At 34.1% G+C, this 17,638-nt stretch overlaps 1 protein-coding gene across 1 annotated transcript in view; it reads left to right on the top strand.

The window, feature by feature from the left end:
* The window catches only part of LOC106465477 (serine-rich adhesin for platelets-like), a 180,767-nt gene that overhangs the window by 130,915 nt on the left and 32,214 nt on the right, over positions 1-17,638 (top strand). Inside the window, exons 3-5 of the mRNA XM_022393806.1 lie at positions 9,289-13,311; positions 15,903-15,986; positions 16,221-16,403. Of these exons, the coding sequence (XP_022249514.1) occupies positions 9,289-13,311; positions 15,903-15,986; positions 16,221-16,403 (4,290 nt within the window). The remainder of the gene's footprint in view (positions 1-9,288; positions 13,312-15,902; positions 15,987-16,220; positions 16,404-17,638) is intronic.

Raw genomic sequence — 17,638 nt, forward strand, 5'->3', positions numbered from 1 at the left:
TGCTGCCGAGTATGATCAGCATCCAATTTTTGAGAAGGGCCCGGCATGGCCAGGTGGCTAGGGCGCTCGACTCGCAGTCTGCGGGTCGCGGGTTCGAATCCCCATCACACCCTTTCAGCCGTGGTGGTGTTATAATGTGACGGTCAATCACAATATTCGTTGGTAAAAGAGTAGCCCAAGAGTTGGCGGTGGGTGGCGATGACTAGCTGCCTTCCATCTAGTCTTACACTGATAAATTAGGGACGGCTAGCAAAGATAGCCCTCGTGTAGCTTCGCGCGAAATTCAAAACAAACAAACTGTTGTGAGAAAGCTAAAAAAGTTCTCTTGTTCTATATTTTAGTAGAAATCTTTACCTTGTAAAGTAAATACTTTTTAACCTTGTTGACTAATATATGCACAATATAACTAGTTTGAACCTAGAAATGCATTTCTGAGACTTTAAAACTTCTTTTTTTAATATAACTTCAAGATTATTGCTATACACATTTAATCACTGTGTTAGCGCAGTAATGACCCCACTGGTTGAACGGTAATTCTGAAGGCTAAATTGTAGTTCAATACTTGTAGTGAGCACAACATGGATAACCCATTGTATAGCTTTGTGCTTAACAACAAACAAATTCACGCAGTACGATGTTGACACAAAACTTGAGTCATTTTGAAAATAGTATATCTTTCATAAGTTTTTGATGGAGTTCACTAAATACCTATGGATAAGATCCATCTTTTTCGTTCATGGTTATAACTTCTCCAGTTTTGAGTATATAGGTTTCTTATACTTCAACAGTTCTCAATTTTATTACATTTCCAGGTTTCCTATCTTGTTTTAGCGAAAGCAACTCGCTCGGAAGACTTACTTCCAATCAGTATTGAAGAACACCAAAATATTAATTTGTTTCATGGAAACTCCATCAGTTTAACTCTAGAAACCATTTTTCTTTAAAGCCTCTCAAGTACTTTCCAAAAAACTACCCTTTTAATAGTTTTTAACTTCGTTTGTTTTGATTCTTCTTCTAAGTTTTGGGCTAAACCTGCAGTGCCAAGAAAATAGGGCTTGTAAAATATTTATTAAAGAAATTGCTTAAATCTATAGTTTGGCCATATATTTTTGGTAAAATACCCTTCACAGTCACTTTTACAATTACATTTGTAGGAACTTAATATGTTTTTGGAAAACTGAATGAAAGCCATTTTTATCCCAAACAGAAATATTGTCAATAAAGAAACAAATTCACAAGATTATTTTTTTGTCTCTTAGTGCAAGAAATGTAACGAAATTCGTGAACGTTTGCTTAACTAATACCAAAGATTCTCTATATAAATTGTAACATTATGATGCTTTCCAGTGGATCTAAACCATTTCTTTCTAATTAAACATTTCTGTTTTTCATAGTTGTATTAGTCTTATTCAAGTAGGCTTAGATAATCATTGTAAATTGGTTTTTGATGAATTACCTGTTATTAGCATCGACTCTTTACCACAGTTTGAATTTCTGAATAACAACAGCTTTTCCCTTCAGGGTTGGATACAATCCCATGTAAACTCAGTTTATAGGCCCTTTATGGGCTTAATACCTTTGCTGATCCCCTGTGAATATATTTTGTTTATGTTTTTAAAACTTCAAAGTATTTGAAAACTATTTCTGACATTATAAAGTCCAAGAAGGTTTCGTTGACTACAGCTTTCTTCTTGTAACGTCGGAGTTGCAGAAAGGTATATACCTACAAAATAAGCCAAATTTTGAAATTATATTTTCAAGGATTTGTTTTAGCCAAAGACTGTGTCTGTTACGTTAGAGTTTGAGAAATATGCGTTTACTAAATTATCTATCTGTGTTTATTATTTCCACGAGTCTGTATGTTGTGTTTGAAAAACATCTATTGAATAAATCATTTACCTGTGGATTTTGATTTCCACGGGTCTGTAGTGAATTTAGCACGTTGCTAGTCGAGCGCCCTAACCACAACTCTGTTTGTCATGTTGTGGATTGAGAAACACGTGATGACTAAATCACCGTACTTGTGATTTCAGGTTTTCATGGATGGATATCAATTAAATACTCAACCATATCATAGTTTTGGAATTGGGGATTAAAATAATCTGTAATATAGCAGTGCCAAAAATGTATTTTTAAGCTATCGTGTAAATGGTGCCAAAGTAATTATGGAAAAACAGAGATGACCCATGTTTTGAATTCCTATGGTTACAGACAATTTCTTCTCTTGTCTTTTGCTGTTGAAATACTCAGTTACTTTACTTTTGCGACACAAATCTGTAAAAAGCTACTCTGTAATTTTTTGTTGATAGACAGAATGCGGAACTTTTCCTTAGAAAATGAGCAGTAAGCAAGGCGTAATTATGGTTGAGCAAACTGCGAACTCACGGTACATCTACAGTGGATATGTGACATGCTAGACACGTCATTAGCGGCCCTCAAACACATATATACCTCACCCCGCGACTTCCGTATTTTTAGGTTTAAATCTATTCAAGTGGCCAGAAGTTTTTAACCCAAAAGGACCTTGACGGGATTGTTAAAACGAAACTCTTATGTTCTAAGGTTTTATTCGGCATGTTAAAACGAAACTCTTATGTTCTAAGGTTTTATTCGGCATGTTAAGACGACCTAAGAATCCATTTTATTCTCTAAAACAATGTGATAACGAAAAAGACGCAGGCCACATGCGGTTTGACAGTGATTGTAGAATATGGCTAGGTGGAGCACTTAAATTACTTGTGCTATTTATATTCTCCTCCGTGAATTCATGAGCAGGATATATCTATTATAGATATGGAAGGCAACTTATTTACGTGGCGGCTTCTTTTAGAAAAAAAATATTTTTCACTTTTAATAAACCAAAAGCGATAAATCTTGGTGTTAAATTTTGATTATAATATTATTTGTTGCTTTTGTTGTGTATGTATCAGCAGTAATTACATAGAACTATTCGTATTGTTGTATATATATATTTTTTGATAAATAGAACGCTGAACTAGTATTAATTGCTATTTACGAAAATATTGGTAAGATTTGTGTATCCATATTAACTCTCGGGGACAGTTTGATAATGGCCCCCCAGTGACACAGTGGTATATCTGCGGACTTACAACGCTAGAAACCGGGTTTCGATACCCGTGGTGGTCAGAGCACAGATAGCCCATTGTGTAGCTTTGTGCATAATTACAAACAAACAAGTTTGATAGTGTGTGTACATAGGAATGTTTTTACGCTAGAATTGATTCAATGTTTGTGTACACATCAATAATGCTTCTCACGGAAATGTTTTTATGGAAATAATGGTACTGTTGCAGGTATCTCTGTATCATAGCATCATGATATGCTAATACGGCTATTGCTTTTTACGGAACTGTTAGGATTGCTGTAAATATATTAAAAATTAATACTTCTTATGACAATACTGACAGTGTTGTAAGTATCTTCATATCGCACATCTGAACAATATAGTTATTCGGTTATATACATTTCAGTATTACTCCTCGTCGAATTGTTGGTGACATTACGTGTACGTCACAGTAACGAATGAGATAATAGAATAAGTTGATAAATTCGAACAAAATTAATAAATATATAGCATTAACTATTTATTCTTTAGTGACGAACGTAAAAATACACAAAATATATTCATAGTACGTGTATTTTACATGATGAAGAAAAGTCCACTCGTCTAAAGCTCAGGGGTTTTGTTTTGATCCTACGTGTATCATGATTGCATGGGAACAAATATTACCTACCTGTTTACTCATATTTTACGCGAAGTTGAAATTTGATGTTTAACAGTATTAGTCATTGATGAGAAGGTTTTTACACTAATTCTATAACATAACACTCCTTTTTTGTTGTCTACATTTTTTATAACTAAGGTAGAGGTTGGCAGCTAATTACAGTTTCTTCAAGCGCTTCCTTACCGTGGTTCTCTTTAGTCAAGAGCTCCCTTACCGTGGTTCTCCTTAGTCAAGCGCTTCCTTATCGTGGCTCTCCTTAGTCAAGCGCTTCCTTACCGTGGTTCTTCTTAGTCAAGCGCTTTCTTACCGTGGTTCTCCTTAGTCAAGCGCTTTCTTACCGTGGTTCTCCTTAGTCAAGCGCTTCCTTACCAGGGTTCTCCTTAGTCAAGCGCTTCCTTACCGTGGTTCTTCTTAGTCAAGCGCTTCCTTGCCGTAGTTCTCCTTAGTCAAGCGCTTCCTTACCGTGGTTCTCCTTAGTCAAGCGCTTCCTTACCGTGGTTCTCCTTTGTCAAGCGCTTCCTTACCGTGGTTCTCCTTTGTCAAGCGCTTCCTTACCGTGGTTCTCCTTAGTCAAGCGCTTCCTTACCGTGGCTCTCCTTAGTCAAGCGCCTCCTTACCGTGGTTCTCCTTAGTCAAGCGCTTCCTTACCGTGGCTCTCCTTAGTCAAGCGCTTCCTTACCGTGGTTCTCCTTAGTCCGAATACAAAACTACGTTGGAACGAAGTCAGATAAAGAATGATGGTCACCTTATCAGAGAGTCTTCTTTAGATGGCTAAAATAATTCAATACTTAATAATACCGTTTCACTTGATATCAGAAACTTATTTTAGTTTCATTTGAAACGTTTCACTCTGCGATTCCTCCTTAAGTAAGTAGCTTTTCTAGAGAATGTTATCACAAACTTAGTAAGAATTCAGCCGTTAGTTTCCTACCAGGACTTTTTAACTACCGGTAAGCAAAGTCCACTTTTTAGTCTCCCGAATACGAAAATATTTAAGTTAAACTTATTTTCTGTTTCTATGTTGATGATTCGTTTTTGGCGGAATAAAATTGTCGGACTAATAACAAGATATATTAAGGTCCAAGGGATTTATTTTGAATTTAATTCTTGTTTCTTTACGGCGGGACTTAACACTTCCTTGGTGTAATATCTTGCGAAAAATAGCAATCAAAATCCGCTAAGGATCAAGTCGATTGTAACAGATTTAATGTAGAGCTTTTTTTCTTCATTTCTTGTAAGGAGCTTGGAATATAAAGTCGTTTAGCTACTAGTAAATAAAGCTCACTGAAGATCCAACCCTTTTTGAGAGAATTTATTGATATTTAAATTCTGTTTGGTTGCCCTTCTCACCTCCTCCTTCAAACAAGCTTTTTCTTATAGAAGATCTTTCTCTTTTTGTAAACAGAATTGTCTTCGAAGTAGCAGTTGAAATTTACTAAAGATCAACCCAATGGAAAAAGGTTTGATTAAGATTTATTTTAAAGTCTTTCCCTACCCTGAGGTAGGCAAGTGAAACACAATAAATATTCAACTAATTGCAATACTAGTTTTTGCTCACGTGGTACTGCTACCTAACGGTCAATGACCTAAGAACGGGTATTTCAAATAGCAAGTAAAACATACATTAAGAATCTAATCAGCAATATGTCGCCATACGTTTTACCAAGTTTCACAATTTCATCAGAATTCAATTGACTGTATTAGGTTTAATATATACTTTGTTTTCATTCAAAGAGTTTCGATTAAGGTGAGAAAAATCATTTGGTTTGAGACACTTAACATCCGTTAAATTTCCATCTGTTGTGAGAAACTTCATTGGTACTCTGTTTAAATCATTATTGAAACAAAGACTTCTCGTTTGGGCAAGGAAGATGATCTAGTGATTAGGAAGTAAATCACTTTTCAAGGAGGGTCTCTTTTATTGAGCTAGTAAAATTATGTTTAGACTAGTTAATAAAAGCCATTAAAGATTCCAGCAGTTGAAAATATATAATTATAAATCAGTTTAATCCCATTGGTATATTTGGTGGCTACAACTGATGTGGTATTCTCAAGCGCATTGATTTCCCCAAAGAGTAGGATCTGCAGAATAACAGAATTATTTAGAATGAATACAAGATGCAATATTTCACACTATAATCAAAACCAAACAATCCCTTCGTAAAAAAACAACAACAAACACAGATAAAAATCAAATGCGTTTTAAATCCGTTGACATTAAAACCAAACAAATGTAAAAAGCAATAAATTGTCCCTCAAAATTAAAAAGAATACAAAGTAATAGTGTATAAATCAGTAAAACCACATTTACAAAATGAGTTTTTAGATTAAAAATACAAAACAAAAATTACACAAAAGATAAAAGTATATACGTATAGGGCCTTAGCATGCAGTATGCACCATCGGGGGTAATGCACATTTGGTGATGTTTTCTAACAGTGCATCTTCTGATGGGCACTGTACAAACGTAGGATGGAATCATGAGGCCATCATCGGTTCTTTGAGGGGTTGGTTTTGTTACTATGGGTAAAGCTGCTGCCAAACTTGGCTCGACTGGACATGAGATACAGTTCATCTGCTGCAGGCTCATCTTCTCTTGGTATGGATGTTGATGGCTGATAAATGACCTGATGTGGTGGCGCAGGAGACTTCACGTCCAGCCTGATAATGATCTCATATGTTGGATGCATCAACAAACAATGCATCTTCTTCCATGGGTTTTCCAATACCAATATGTACAAGGGATACCTTCATCTTGGAAATTCTAAGTCCCCGATATGAACACATCTTAAAGATCTGAGAGTATGAATGTTTTGCTTCAGATATTTGTAAAAACGACCAATTTTTGTGGCATCATACAACCTATGCACCATTAAACAATGTTAAAATGTAGGTAATACATTGTGTTCCACCAACATTTTATATCGGCTGTGGGTATCACGTGACTTGCTGATTAATATGCTCAAAACTGTTTTTATATTATGTACTCAACCCTTTACATTGGGTTAGTATTTTATAATCTGTGTGAATTTGAAAGGATGTCTATGAATCAAGGGTTAAAGTAAACGGAGTATGTAATTAAATTGAGTTATTCAAGTAAAAATGTGTAATGTCGAAATAAACAAGATCGTATCAGCATTTGAAAAATTCTTTAAAAACATTGTATATAATCTAGCTTTTCTTAAACAATATCTTATGATCTTTTCATAAATGATCTTTAAATGAAAAGTTAAATTTAGGCAATTTCCAAATTTAATAAAGTTATACAAAAGTGACCTGTAATGTAATCCACGAGATAAATCGGGAATAATAAAAAAAGGAGCCATATTTTAATGGAAACCATCGTTCTTCTATTTTATTGATGCTAATAAACCTCTAATGAACTAAATAATGTCTAGCAGTAACTATCTTCTTCCATTTCTATATATCTGAAGGTCGGAGAATGTTATCTAATTAATTCGTTTTTACTTGTTGTAATCTATAGATTTACAATTTATGTAACCTTTCTTAAGTAAAAGATAGCCATACAATGCACACACACGTTTTGAAGAAACTGCACAAGTTCCTTATAATTATGTACAATTCAAAATGTAATGTAAAGCAGATTCTGGTAAAAAAAAAATTTTTACCATTTTGCAGCAGTCCGTTGTTTATGATCTTAATCAGAGCTTATTGAAGAAAATCAATGTTTTTCAGTCAGTGATAGAATGACTCATAAAATATACTAAATGTTTTTAAAAGTTAATAATATCACATTTTCCCACTACCTGGGTATTTAATTATAGGGAGCCATATAGTTTCATGTTATCTACTTTTTCTAGATGTACAAATGCTTATAGTATAATTTTATAAAGTATGTTTTGTAAAATTTTAGATAACTAGCAAAGATTCTCAAAACATTTGCGGTCAAATTATAATTTTATTTAAACAGTACTTCTTTAAATACAGGAACAATGAATCCATTTGTCTTAAACCTAACATTAGGTAAGCCTTAATTAAGCATGGCCTATAATCGATAAAGACATAAATTAAAACTGTAATTTGTTTACGTTGTTTGCTTTAGTTACGTTAGGCCTAACGTAACGTTAGACCTTTTTAAAACTTTGATAAGCCTTTAATATGTTATTGTACAAAACGTCTACTAAAGTATATTTACGTCCGCCTATTGTTTACATCCGTTGAAATGAAGCGCGCGCGCATTTTCAGGACAGACAAAATCTGAGTGTTATTATAATAGACTTTTATCTGTGAAAAAAAGAAAAATTCCTTAATTTGAAAAATATTGTTGTTATTTTATATACAAACGTTTTTATACATGTTCACTTGATTTTAGAAAAATCTGTAATGGAATTTAATTTCATTGCAAATCAGTTACGTATTATTGAACCTTAAATTCAACTATAACATTACTTACTTAAAGACATTCAGTAGCTAGCTTTCCAGGATTAGAGTTGAAATATATTTGTTTGAAGAGATAAGTGTAGTTAGAAAATAAAAATAACAACAACTTAATTTGCATCTTTGGAGAGGAAAAAAGTCAGCACAGTGTTCTAGAAATCTTAGCTGCAATTTATATATATCAGTAAACATTTGATACTTTTTTGGGTTATTAAGGTTATATTTTTAAACGTTTTAATGGAACTGACAGTATATATCTACACATCCACATTTTTTTCGATATTAATCCTATTTGCGTTTTTTAGTTCTATTTTTTCAGTAAAAATTTCTGAATGGTATTGAAAGACGTGTACACGAGCAATTTATTTCATTTATAATGACATTTTCCTTTGACGAAATTAAAGTGCAGATTTTTGAAGGTTTTCAAATTACTATTCATCTTTGTCTTGAATCTTACCAAATGTTGGAACTAGTAAGACATTTTACTTCACAACATGACTTACTAATGTGACTAGCCTAGAATTTGAGAAACATAAAATGCCACAGATAAAACTAAATTTAAAGAAATATTTGATTTTCTGATTGAAAAACTGCACTTAAATTTATAATCAACCAAACGGGCAACACGTGTTCGACACTAATGATGTCTATTCATTTCTATAATCTGTTAATTACAACACACTGTGTTTCTTATTAATAGAATAAGTTAATATTACGAATAAAATTGTAGGTGAAAATCTTTTTTAAGCTTTCTAGCGGATGGAAATATCCAAAAATATTTAACAACTTCCAAAAGTCAAGTAAGTTTCCTTTTTATTATTGTATGATTCCACAGAAAAACTGGGATGGTAATTAATTATGAAACCTCAACGTAGAGAAACTAGTAAAAGCGAAAAATTAAAGAACATCGAATTTTTCTTGTATATAAATATTTTTGATATTATTTTATTGTGTGTTCCCTTATGTTAAAAGTTCTTTGAAAGTTAATTGGTCTCAAACCGTTTCACGTAATAGTTTAAAGAATTTCCATTAAAAGAAAGTAAAACGAAGGAATAACTACATAATTAAATTTTAAAGCGTTTGCTTATTCATGTGTTAGAACGTATTGTCCTTTGTATACAATAGTATTTATTTCATTTTACAGTATGTTCTTTGGGAAATTCAAGACTAACCCTTTGTTCCCGGGATACTCCAGTGTCTTTTAAATCGGCATCGTTTGATCTTGTAGACGAGAGTATACAGGTTGATCTTTCAGCAGACACTATTACGTATGACTCAGATGATGAAATGGTAAAGAAAAAGGGAACGTTTCTTCGCAACAAAAAAGGGCATCCTATTTATTCTAGAGAAGATATCAGAGAGCAGTATTGCATCACTAAGAAAGAACTGGAAGTCTTAGAAAATGCCAAAGCGGGTCGTTTATTTGGTTGTTTAGCAGGACAGTCAAGTATTTTCTGCGGTAGTAGTTCGTCCATATTTTCTTGCATGGTGAAAAAAAGGCCTTCGAATAAGGACAATTTTAACAAATCTTTACCTTTCTTGAGACCTAGTTCGTGGGCAAATTATCATACTGAAAATCGTCCTGATCTTAGTAGGGCCAAAGAGGAAAAAACTCTCAGTGGCGCTGGGAACTTCTCCGATGAGGATGAATTTGTAAAGACTGGTTTTCGTCGGAGACCTAAATCCTTTTGTCCTTCAGACTCCAAATTTCGATTGTCATTGCTAGATGCCGAGAGTGAAGGCACAAAAAATCAGCTAAACGGTCCACATTTCGAAAAGTCAGAGAATCAGTTGAGTTCTAGTCATTGTAGTGTAGATAGTGAATTTGTTCCTGGAGGGCTGGGTTTTACCAGACCGTCACAGTTACAACTGGAAAACAAAGCGAGATCTTCTTTTACGCCAAGTCAAAGCGTGGATGCTCTGAACGAAGATTTTGGAAAGAAACGGGATGTTTATGAGTCTCGATTGGAAAAAAGAACATCCAAAACTCCTGATTTCTCTCTGGATGAGCGTAAGCAGAAACATGTTAGTTTCGAATCGGCTTCTTTGGTGCGCAGTAATACTATTGGTGAACTGAAAATGTTAGATACAGGAATCACGTCCTTTTCTACTGTAACAGGTGCTCAAAGAAAGAGTTCTTCTAATTTAGAACAAAATAGGTCACACGAACGTCTTTTAGATATGTCTTTGAAGTCTCCAGTTGAATCACTGGACCGTTATTCGAGAGACCTTAAATTATCAAACAGCCAGTCATCACAGACTGACACAGGAGGCGGGATCAGAAACTATTTTCTATCAAGACAAAAGAAAGCCCCTAAGAAGACACAAGCAACACAAACTGACAGTTCAGTTAACATTTCTTTCAATATTCCTGCGTATTTAACTTTATCTCCTCGCGCAACTGCTCCAGCTAAGCAGCTGCACAACGGACATCGTTATAATAGTGCAAGTTTTCTGGGTAAAACGCATTTGTCCTGTGATAAGCTGGATAAGGGCGACAGCGAGGAAGAATTATTAGAGGTTGACTTAGTCACCAAGCAGCATCGCACTATTCGAACTACCAAACAGAAAAGTCTTCAGGAGAAAGAAGCGATAAAAGCAGAAAGTGAAGAAGAAATCATAGTATCATTCAAGCCCAATTCTCCTCCCAATAAGAACACGGAAAAAAACAGAAGTTCATACGATGAGCTAAATGTTACTAGACGTCATGAAACGTTATTTCGTAAACTATCCCTTGAAAGTACAAAAACTGATTATATGAAACAGCTTTACGATCCACTTGAAAAACTTCTTCAACAACCATATTCTATTCAGAGAAAAAGTCGTAGCTCACTCCTGCATTCTATGGGAAAATATTCGATGGAAATAGAAATTTCCACAGGTGACGATGAAGAGGAAAAACAAAACAGTTTGGAAATACCAGAAAATAAAGAATTAAGCATGGACGCGCTTCCTACAAGTTCTCCCAAAGATATAAAAAAGGATATATCAGAAAGTCACGCTATTACTTCAGAGGCAGTTTTCACATCTGAGAAACCGCAAACAAACATTATTAGGGAAATGACAAAAGAACTTAATGCTAATACTGAATCCAGTCATGACAACCAGACATCTTCAATAAAATACAACTCAGGACAGAGCGAAGACTCCCTAACTGTAACAACAGAAGCTGTTTTACAAAGTGAAGGCTCATCTCCACAGACTGCTAACAGTGTTTCCACAATTACATTGGATGAATATTCCTACGAACTTAACGGTACAGATGTTACGACAAATAGTGAAATTCATTCACTTCAGAAAGGCATAAGCTCTCCTGACAGCGAATCTTCCAGCAGCCATTTCACTGAACAAGAAACATCCCATAGTGAGATGTCAACCAGCAGTTCCAACTTTACTATCAAAAGTGAGTTGTCAAACAAAAGTGAAACAGAATGTGAAGAAATTAGTGAAAGTTCAGAGTATGTTACAGCAACTGAACATTCCAATCAGGAGAGAGGGAATCATAAAGAAGATTTTGTGAAACTCATCATTCAGAGTAACAATAATGATGAGCACCATAATTCTTTTGAACCAACCTCTCCATTACTTAGCGCTTTCACTTCACTATCTTCAAAAAGTGGTCAAATCAAATCTTCTTCTTCATCTTCTTACAGCCATGGAATAAGAGGTAAAAAAGAGTTTACATCATTCAATGCAACTGAGAAACCTGAACATGTTCTTATGTACCCCTCAATGCCCACTGAAACTACTAAACGGTTTATTTCTAATAGTTATTCGAGACGTTCTGACACTTTCGACTCTTCAGAAGAATCAACAAAAAAAGAGTTAGTCAGTTCCGACTCTGAACTTGGAGAAATTCCAGAAATACCTATGTATGAAGCAGCACAAGGGGACGAACTGGATAATCCTGGTGACGTTACTCCTGTACCAGAACCTTCCCCAGAGCCATCTAGTATGCAAGATCCAACAACTGTTATTGAAAACAGAAGTGAAGGAACGTCAGGAGATCTAGTGGAGTCATTACACGATTCTTTAGGTTGCCTGAAAGAAAGTATGACTGACTCTGATTCACAGGAAATTGAAACAAAACCCGTGCTTGAAAAAGAATCGAAGAACGAAGTATTTGATAACACGAAAAAAGAAACAATAAAAACTGCTGAAGAGTTCTCATTAAGTGGAAACTTCACAAGTAATGAAGATAGTATCTGTAATCAAACAATCACAAAAGTTATGGTGCCTGGTGTTTCGAATAAAGTGGATGAGGTATCAAATCAGCTTTCTTATCAAAATGTGGATAAGCTTTCATCTTCTTCAGAATGCATTCTTTCCGAAACAACTACGCCGAGTATTGACAGCAGCACATCTGGAAGTTTCATATTGGACAGTAGTGTTGACCAGAGGGAAGAATCAGACATAAAACTAATGAAAAAACTTGAAGATTACAGTGAGGGCGTTGAAGGTTTAGGTCAAATAAATCAGTTTGATAAGTATCATCATGGATCGAACCAAGAAATTCTAAAAGTTGGAATTTCTCAGACTAAAAGTTCAGAAAGCATAGCTACAGACAAAGACACGCCATCAGAGGTAATGTCGAGTACGACCGAGTCTCCTGCCGCAGCAGACAACCAGAGCTCCCACTCTAACTCTACTAGTCATTCTCGAGAAAACGAAGGTGCCATACCAAAACAAAAGGACCTCTCTCAAAAACACTTTTCTGTGCATCAGGATATCGCAACATTTCGTCAAAGAGACAAAGAAAAGGCACGGCGCTCTGCTGTAACACCAACAGGCTCTTGCGTTCATCACTGTGTAATGATGGATGAACAACGAAAAAGATGCCCTGCTTCTAAACTACACTTGTGTGTTAGAAAAGTTGGTCTAAGAGATGATTTTCGTCGATATACATGTAACTATTGTGGAGATAAGATTAGTCTACATGATCAAATTTCCACACCATCTGGTAGCTGTGAAAGGCAATTCTGGGAACCAACTTTAATTCACGATGTCCAGCCTATAATTCGACATGCTCCAGACAAAGAAAGATCGAAACCTACAGTAAGTGAATATTATGGAAGACCACTACCTCGGTATTCTTGCCATCCACGATGGGGTGACACTGTCGGAAGTCTAGAAAAGGGGGTGCTTGAAGATGAAGAGGAAGATGCCGGTAGAGTTTCAAAATTAATTATTTTTTATACCTTACGCCCTCTATTATTTTTCTACTTACATATAAATATAAATTATCTAAATCAAACGATGAAAAACAGAACAAAGAAGTGAATAATTTCTGAATATAAAAATAGTTATTTGATAACTGCTTCAATAATCTTTTAAAACATAAACCATAATCATAATTTTATGAATGGTAAAGCGATTATGCAATTTTCTACTGTCCTTTTTACAATAATCTCTGATAAACACAGGAACAAGAAAGTCTTGGAAGAGACACCAGTAGCACGTTTACTTGACTTATTGTTTTTTAAATAATAATTTACAACCACTATTGCCATTTCTTTGTAATATTTTAATTTAAAACTTTGTCATTTTAATCGATAGAACACAGTTAACAAATCGCAATTACTACCGAAATATTTCTCGCCAATAATAAGCTCATTAACATTAATAAATGTATTACACCATAAACTAATAATTGTAATTACGTTCAATTCAAAATGAATTATTGTTAATTAAGTTTCATTGATTTATCACACACTCCAACTTTGGCTCATAAAGGTAATGTATATTAGACAGTTTCTAAACTCCACCAAGATAAACTATTTGTTATATTGCTTCACGATTCTAATAACATACACACTTTACACTATGTTAAAATGGATATAACATAATATATTGTTCAAAAGTGACAAATAATTGCATGCTACTATTCTGGTTGTAGAAGAAGAAAACCGTGCTAAAAGTCGTCAAAATGATAATGAATTATACGTTACATTAATGCTTTGAAAATAAATTACTCATTAATTTCAAAATACAACACCATAACAATAACTGTAAAATCTTTGACGTTGTACTAGTAATAAATACCTATTATTATTACATAAAAGTGGTAATAAAGTACACACCAAAATCACTTCTTTTTGGCAATAGTGTAGAACAGTTACCAAAACATTACAATAGTAGTGTTACAATGATTGATACATTACAATGAAAATAAGTTACATATTACAACTAGCAGTACAATAAAGTAATGATAATTATTCAAATATTACATTTACTGGTATGACACAGTAATAATATACTAAGTGTTAGACTTACCAGTACGATATAATGATGGCATATTGTACATAACGTTCAGAAATATAATATGGTGGGTCCTTCAGTGGGACATCTACGGACTTGCAATGCTAAAATCCGTGGTTTGATTCCCCGCGGTGGACATAGCAGACGGCCCAATGTGGCTTTGCTATAAAACAAACAATATAGTGGGGAAAACATACATTGTGATTACCAGTACGATTCAATAATAATAAAATAAAGGAGACAACAATTACTCACTTTATGCAACCACTGTAGATTTTTTTCAACAAAACTGCAATAAAGATAAACTAGATATTTTTTTTAACAAGTTACACCTACCAAAGTGATACATTTTGAACTTCAACATACCATATCTTTGTATGATTATTTTCACAAATTCTGGGCTCGTTAAACTTATGGCTTATGACTTTCGGTAATCTCACTTAAAATCCAAAAGCAAGGGTCGGACTTCGCCGAGGGTTATCGTGTCAGTTTTTGAATCGGAAAGCCCATGGTTCGCACTTTGGAGTTGCGGGTGCATTATATGAGTAACAGTCTAACCCCATTGTTTGTTGGTGTAGCTAAAGAGTTGATGATGGGTGCGACTGATTAACCCTCTACTTATCAACTCAAAATTAGGGACGGCTATCGCAGATTGCCTTTGTGTAGCTTTGCGCGAATATCCGAAACAAACAAAAACAGAAAAATATTATATAATATAAAAGGCCGAGATTGTCTCTACTAAGTCATAAAAGGTGCTGTAAAAAATATCAACTAGTAAGATTCATAAATAAAACAGAAATATTTGTAAAGATCTTGAAAAAGTGAAGAAAAACTTAAGGCATAGGGCTTACATAACATCTTGAATTAGCAAATAAAAAATAAAGATAGAAAAAGTTTAAATCACTCATCATAAATCTGCCCAAATCTTGAAATATAATGCTTTATGAATCCATCAATAAAAAAATTGTTAACATTGAAAATATTTTAAAATATCTATCGTTGAATCATCCAATTAGAATACAAGTCTAAAGTCTTGAACAAGCCAATAAAAAGGTAGCTCTAAAGTTTTCTAATCAATCTAAATAAAACTAAAATTCTAAATTTATTAGTATTTTCAATCACCCAAAGAAAAGATGAGTAACATGCAAAGTTTCCATGAAAGGCGTGATGACAGAATCTGTCAGTAATATGCTAAAATAATTGACATGATAACTATTTCTACGTAGAATAATTTATCTTAAGTATTCCCTGTTTTTGAGTTCTTTATATTAAGAGCCGCTGTTTGTAGTACATAGCCTAGTTTTGTATCTTAAATGACACACTTTATATTGTTATTGCAGTAGTACATAGCCTAGTTTTGTATATTAAATGACACACTTTATATTGTTATTGCACTAGTAACGATGTAAACTAGAAATCGAAAGTAATTAATTTAAAATGACACGCATATCGCAAAACGTACATGTTTCATAACACCTATTAATTTAAATGGACTTTTAGGGCTTCATCTAGACAGCTATTGCTCCAACTTCTGGATCTACGTCGGTCCAAAAGAAGAATTAGCTGTTTGGAATCAGAACAATGGTGAGTTTCTGACATGAGGTATACAGTAAAGATTTAGATTAATATACTGTGGTGAACTTATGTTAATGAGTTTAACTTAGTTTAACAGAGCTATAATGATCGTGTCTTTTAAATTTGTCTCTACTCAATAGTACCAATACGTGATCCTAGATTTATTTTTGTTTCGTTGCATTTATTTGGTTTAAATTAGAAAACGATTTTAATTTTTACGTTTGTATTCTTTACCCACAAAAGATGAGTCTGTACAGTCAGCCTCATCTATATCAACTAGTAAACCATCTCTACAGCGTTCTGAATCTACTGAATCCACTTTATCTGAGCGCGAATTTCGGAAGCAATACAAAGCTGTTACCCATCGTATGATCCACCGAAAGTCCAGCATGGAGCTTTACAAACGAATATCTAGTCGGAAACTAGGTTAGAAAATAGTTTTTATTTTCGTCTCTTTATATATATATATATATGCATGACATATGTTATACTTTACAATTGTTTTTAAATTGGAAGTTAGCTTAAATAACTTATTTTGGAAATACTGAGTGATTCAAATACGAAATGTGATTTTATTGAAAATGATTTTGGTTTTATTTGATGCTTAGAAATAATCATATAAAATATATTGTATTAAATAGGGACTTCGTTCAGCAAATACAGGTTGAATAGGTTGTTTATGCAAATATGTAAGTTAAGTGGCATTCATAACCGCTATAAAGTTGTGATGAAAAGGCATGTATCAGAACTACATTTTGATATTGTATGAAATTGGTAAATGTTTTGATGCCATCAAAAACTGATTACTTTCTGGAAGGATATGTAACAGCTCTTTCTAACGCAAAATATTTGTACACTCAGATCATAAAAACATGTTCAGATAGGGAATATAGAATTTCCAAGATGGGGATATCTATTGTACCTAGTGACATTGGAAAACAAAGGAATATGGGTCAACCTGGATAACAGGACCATCCAGAAGGAGACCTGCAACAAGTCGTATCCCAGCCGTGTTAAGCAAAGTGCGGCCTATTGTATCAGTTGAGAATCCACGAACACAAAGGTCAGTTACAAAATCTGTCCACGGGTCTCAGACAACAGTACACAACATATGAAGGATAACCGTCTTAAAACGTGGCAAACAGGGTGTGAGTCAATCAAGATAAGGCTTCCAAACAGCTGGAGAATGAAATAGGTATCCATGTTATTCCAAATGACGACAACCCGAAAACTTGCTTATGGATTTTTGTGCGATCGAACCGTTGAAATGAGTACTGGGAAATCATTGTCACTGTACAATCGATGCATTATAGTAAACGTCCAGGGAGGAATGCTATGCTTTAGACATGACAGCCTTTAGACTGAACCTTCTGCAGTGGATATTACAGTATAGTGCTGTTCTCTCCAGATGTATGATTCTCAGATACAGCATGACTATACGTGGTGGCATGGATTATAACGACGTGGTGAAGATGTTAAGTCGTTTTAGTATAAAGCATTCAACTCTCTGTACAATATTTCTGTTTACACTTCTGTGGATGTGAATTATTTCAGAACATATTTTATTAATATTACAAATACCTTTAACAGAAAAACAATAATCAGTCATTAACTGGATTATAAAGATATCTAAAGATTTACAAGATATCTAAATTAAAAGT

Source organism: Limulus polyphemus, unplaced genomic scaffold (assembly GCF_000517525.1).
Source record: "Limulus polyphemus unplaced genomic scaffold, Limulus_polyphemus-2.1.2 Scaffold68, whole genome shotgun sequence".
Taxonomy (NCBI): domain Eukaryota; kingdom Metazoa; phylum Arthropoda; class Merostomata; order Xiphosura; family Limulidae; genus Limulus; species Limulus polyphemus.